General features: G+C 56.8%; 1 protein-coding gene across 1 annotated transcript in view; it reads left to right on the top strand.

Annotated features, from left to right (window-relative positions):
• The first annotated feature begins 407 nt into the window (after positions 1 to 407).
• HHAT (hedgehog acyltransferase) overlaps positions 408 to 5,491 on the top strand; it is a 28,817-nt gene continuing 23,733 nt past the window's right edge. Inside the window, exons 1-2 of the mRNA XM_004694913.2 lie at positions 408 to 494; positions 2,070 to 2,189. Of these exons, the coding sequence (XP_004694970.1) occupies positions 2,099 to 2,189 (91 nt within the window). The 5' untranslated portion in view covers positions 408 to 494; positions 2,070 to 2,098. The remainder of the gene's footprint in view (positions 495 to 2,069; positions 2,190 to 5,491) is intronic.

Below are 5,491 nucleotides of genomic sequence, written 5' to 3'. Positions count from 1 at the left end.
GGGGGGCCGGGCAGGGGGGGCTTGCGCGGGCCTGGACCCCAGGTCGTGGGCCGGGCGGGCTCTGGGGCGCTTTCCGGTTCCCGGGGGGCGGGACCGGGAAGCTGCGGGGATGCCCTGGCCGCAGACCCCCGCCGGCCTCGCCGCCTCTGCCCCGCTGCCGCCTGGGCGCGGGGGAGCCCGCACTGACCACACTGGCCACGAGTCCGCGGGGCTTCGGCTTGCTGAACGAGAAGCTCAGTTTCTCTCGCTGTGGCCGGGGCGGACTTGGAGGGACCCCGGCCCCCCGCAGCCCCGGTGGGGGTGTCTGCTGGCTTGGGTCGGCTGCGCGCTCGGGCTGGGCGGCGGGGCTGGGGCCCCTTGGTGGGCTGGGTGGAGGTGGGCCGCGCCTGCCCCTCGCTGTTTAGGGGCTGACCGGGCCATTTGCAGGAGGGCGGCTCCTGGCAGGAGAGGCCCCAGGCCTCCGCGGACACCCTGAGCCTGGAACCCGACAGCAGGTACGGCCGCTGCCCCCCACATTCCCGAGTGCCCCCAGGGGGCCGCCCTTTCCCTGCCCCAGATGGCTGAGGGGGGCCGAGGGAGGGCCCCTGTGCTGGGAGTGCTCAGTCCACTGTTTCTGCCGGACAGAACCACAGGACGGGGTGCTGGGGTCCGTGCTGAGTGCCTTGGGGCGCTGACCCCCTTCGGGGCGCTGACCCCCTTGGGGCGCTGACCCCCTTCGGGGCGCTGACCCCCTTCGGGGCGCTGACCGCCCTGGGGTCAGATCCTCTCTGCTTGGGCCTTTGCTTCTCTGGGCAGTAGGTTCCAGAGGCCTCTGCAGTGAAGGCCCCTGGGGGTCCCTTCCCGGTGTCCAGCTGAGGGTGGAGCGGGGGCTCTCCTTCCCTTAAAAGGCGGGGTCCGGTCTCCGCACCCCCTTGACACTGGGCTGGACGGGGGGAATGCTCCCAGCATCCCGAGAGCCCCGCCCCTCTGACCCCGAGGCCTCCGTGCTGTGAAGCAGATGCCCACTAGTGCTGGCCAGGTCCAGCCGGGGAGGGGGCGGGCCTGCGGGCCACGGGGCTCGTCCCCCAAAGCGGGTCACGCCCAGCTCCATGAGGCAGGGTGCGCCCACCCTGAGCTGTGGCGTGGCGGCTGCTGTGCCCACACGTGGCCTGTGGCCGCGTCCTCGTGTCCACTTGGGACCCACCGTGTGTTTCCAAACGCTGCCCGGGGCCTCCCGCGCTCTTCTCCCTGGGAAGACCCCCAACCGGGCGGCGCCTGGCCGCCCCTCCCCCCGCCTGCTCCCCAGCATCAGCAGGGCGGCGGGAAAGTCAGAAAGGCTTGTTCAGACCCCACAACGGCAGGACGGTCTCCTGACTGGTCGTGTCCATCCGAGGGCCGGGCCGGGCCACCCGCAGCCGCTAACTGGCCGCTGTGTGACCAGGGCTGCCCGTCCGCAGCTCTAGGGCCCGCTTGCACCCTGCCGAGGTCCCCTGGCCTTCGCAGACCAGGGCAGCGGGGCTGACCCAGGCCCTCGGTGCGGGCCTGGGTCTGCCTGTCCATGGGATGTCCCGCTCCGTCCGTGGCCGGTGGGCAGTACTCTTGATCTCAGCGGGTTGAGGGTCCACGCTGGTCTGCTGGGACTCAGCGGCCACGTGGCCAGGGAGAGCGCACAGCCGTGTCCACGCAGCGGCCGGCCACAGGGCGGGCTCCTCTGTGAGGCCCAGGCCTGGAGCAGTGTTTGCATCTGCTCCTGTGGCGAGCGTGGCTCGCTCCCGTGGCCTGCTCATGTGGCCGGGTGCACTGTGTGGTGCGTGCCACTGGCTTTTGTCCTGGCGTTTGAAGCTGCCCTTCACTCTTGCTGCTGTGCGCGGGCGGCCCTTCCTGCTACCTGCGGCCCAGTGCTGGGGCCTGGCGCCTCCCCCAGGCCACCCCGGGGCCGCATCTGCTGGCAGGTCGGGCTGCAGCTGACCTGGGTACCTGTGGGCCTGTGCGCACGCAGTGGCCGACCGAGGTGGGGGCGGGAGGCCGAGGACGGCCGGGCAGCCCCTCGAGGTGTCTGAGGCGTGACGTGAGCTTCTGTTTCCCTCCAGCAGCGCCGCCTGCCGCCAGGCTCGCCAGCATGCTGCCCCGGTGGGAGCTGGGCCTCTACCTGCTCGCCTCGCTCGGCTTCCACCTCTACTCCTTCCTGGAAGTGTACAGAGTCTCCCGAGGTGAGGCGGCCTGGGCTTCTGCCAGAAGCGGGGCGAAGGAGGGCGGGGGGCTCGGACGGCCCCTCTTGCTCCGGGCGCCCCGTCCTGGACACGGAGGGACGCGGCTGGCTCTGCTCCGTTGGCCCGGTGTGCTGCCGCCTGCTGGGCTGGACCCCAGATCCGTCGTGTGGCGGATGACCTGTGCGTGACCCTCTATTTTCTCTCAAGGGCTTCATGATTTTGCTTCTTGTGACCAAACCTTTAATCCATGTTGAGTGAGTTTTCACCTATAGTGTTAAAATGGACCTTGGCTTATTGGTTCCTTTTTTTTTTTCTGTACACGGCTGACTGTGTTCCCTGGGGCCATAATTCCTAAATCACAAACTGGGTTTCCTCTTGAGTTCAAAATAGATTTAGCGCTGGGATTTCTATTCTGCGCCACTGGTCTGAGTTTCTTTTTTGTACCTGTACCATGCTGATTTGATGACCGTTGCTCTGTAATATAGTTTGAAGTGAGGAAGTGTAATGGCTGTTTGTTTATTCTTAAGATTGTTTGGCTTTTTAAGGCCTTTTTGTAGTTCTATAAAAGTTTGGTAATTGCTTTTCTATTTCCTTTAAAAAAAGTCTTTGGTATTTTAATAGTTACTGCATTTAATTTAAAAAAAAAATGTACTTATTTATGCATATAAGAACGGGAGTACAGGCCAGAAGGGCAGGGCGTGAGAGGATTCCCCAGAGACAGAGTGGGGAGCAGAACTGGGGGATCCACTGAAATCACTGCCGAGGGGAGCCGAGGAGAGACAGGAGGCGTCTGCTGCGCCTTGGGGGTCCCCTCCGGGGTGGGGATCGAACTCGTACTGCAGGGGCTGTGGGGAGCTTCACGGTGCTGCACTTCAACACATCACAGCACCAGGGAAGGCCCAATAGTTGTTGTATTTAATAGTTACTACACTGAATCTGTAAATTGCTTTTGGTGGTTTACATAATGTTAATTCTTCTCACCCATGAACATGGTATACATTTCCATTTTTTGTACTATATATATATATTCTTTTCTATATATACATATATATTTTTTCTTGACATCACTATTCATTTTTGTATGGTTTGCTTTCTCCTCTGAAGACCCCATAGACATCCCACCACCAGGTTACCCTGTGCTCCATCACCGTCGTCTCTTGTTTTCTCTGATTTTCATCCCCTTCCCCTGCGGAATGTCTCTGATTTATAGTTTCCTGCTAGTTTTGTCTTTCTGCTTTCCCCGACTCCTTGTGTGGCCCCTATTATTTGTCTCCTACCAGTGAAACCATATGATATTTTTCTTTTTCCTTCTGACCTATTTCACGGGTGTAATCCCCTCTAGCACCATCCCTCTTTTTGACCGCTGAGTAGTATTCCACTGTGTATATAGACCGTATCTGCTTGATGCAGTTACCTGATTGGAGACATTTAGATTATTTCCATATGTTGGCTGTTGTAGATAGTGCTGCAGTAAACAGAGGGGTGCAGGTTTCCTTTCAAATGAATGATTTTGTGTCCTTTGGGTCGATCCCTCGGAGTGGAATTGTGGGGTCATATGGAAGCTCCATTTTTAGTCATTTAAGGAACCTCTGCACAGCTCCATTATCATTGGACCAATTTTCCCGCTCCCCAGCAGGGCAGGAGAGCTCCCTTTTCTCCACCTCCTCGCCAGCACTTGCTGTTAGAGGGTTTTGAATGCCTGCCATTGTCCCGGTGTGAGGCGATACCTCAGTGTGGCTTTTTTTTTTTTAATCTCCCTGATGATAAGTGACTGTGGGTCTGCTAGGGTCAAAGGACTGCCTAAACCACCATTCTGGCTTTGTGTGCAGTTGGTTGGACCTTTTCAGCACAAAGTCCACTTGGCCCAGTCACCCAGGGACCTAAACTTAGAGGATGCAAACTATGGACCTCTGCGGTTAAACAAGAGCAGGTGCTTAATCCCCTGGGACAATGAGTGAAGGCCAGGAGGCGTCACCAGGAGCCCGGGGAGCCATGGCCAGACAGGTAACTGTGTCTGATAAGATTGGGACCATGGGTGGGGGTAGGTCAGGGTTTGGGGTTTAGGGTTAGGGGTGTTGCCTGACGCAACAACTGATGCTGAGCATTTCCCCACACGCCTGTGGGCCATTTGCCTTTCCTCTTCGGAGAAGTGTCTTTTGAGCTCCTCCGTCACCTTTTGACTGGATTGTTTTGTCTTGTGGAGTTGCGTGAGCTGTTTGTAGCCTTTTGAAAGCAGTCCCTGGTCAGTTGTGTGGAGTGCCAGTGTCTTCTCCCCTTCACAGCGTCTCTGTTTTGGTTATCGTCTCTGTTGCTGTACAGAAGCTTTTCAGTTTGATGTGATCCCGACTGTCTGCCTTTTCCTTGACGTTCTTTGCTTGGGGGATGAGTCTTCCAGGTGTTTCTGAGATGTATGTCCTGGAGTGTTTCGCCTGTTTTCTTCTGTAGGTTATGGTTGCAGATCTGATGTTCAGGCCTTTCCACTTGAGCTGGTGTGTGTGTATGGTGGGAGGCAGAGATCTAGTTTCGTTCTTGGGCATGTGGTCGTCTGGTTTTCTCAGCACGATTTATTGAATAGACCAGTCTTGTTCCATTGCTCCTTGGTCATGGATGAGTCCATACATGTGTGTGTGGTTTTATTTCTGGATTTTCATTAGATTCCATTGGTGAACGTGTCTGTTTGTTCCAGTACTATACTGTTTTAATTATTATGGCTTTGTAATATACTTTAAAATCTGAGAATGTGATATCTTCATCCTCCATTTTAGTCAGGAGACAGGAGAACTTTGACTACTTGAGTATTTTTTCTTTTTTTTTTTTTGTGATTCCATATACGTTTCATCAATATTCTGTTTCTTTGAAGAATGCCACTGAGACTTTTTTAAAAAAGATTTATTTATTTGTGCATACAGAGCTGGGGTACAGGCCAGAGGTGCAGGAGTGGTGCGAGGCATCACCAGAGACAGAGTGGGGAGCAGAACACGCTGATGGACAAAGTCCACTGCTGAGGGGAGCAGTGGGCCAGTCAGGAGAGGTCTGCCGTGCCATGTAGGTCACCTCCCGGGGTGGGGATCGAACTCCTGCTGAAGTGCTTTAGCTTTTTAGTCTGTTCTGTAACCTGCTGCACAACAAGGGTGGACCTGCCATTGAGATTTTTTTTTAAAGATTTATTTATTTGTGCATACAGAACTGGGGTACAGGCCAGAGGCTCAGGAGCAGTGAGAGGGTTCACCAGAGACAGAGTGGGGAGCAGAACAGGCAGATGGACGAAGTACATTGCTGAGGGGAGCAGCGGGCAGGTCAGG

The sequence above is a fragment of the Condylura cristata genome, unplaced genomic scaffold, assembly GCF_000260355.1.
Source record: "Condylura cristata isolate star-nosed mole 26May11 unplaced genomic scaffold, ConCri1.0 scaffold00050, whole genome shotgun sequence".
Lineage (NCBI taxonomy): Eukaryota > Metazoa > Chordata > Mammalia > Eulipotyphla > Talpidae > Condylura > Condylura cristata.
Note: the sequence above shows the minus strand (reverse complement) of the source record. Positions and strands in the feature narration are given on the sequence as shown.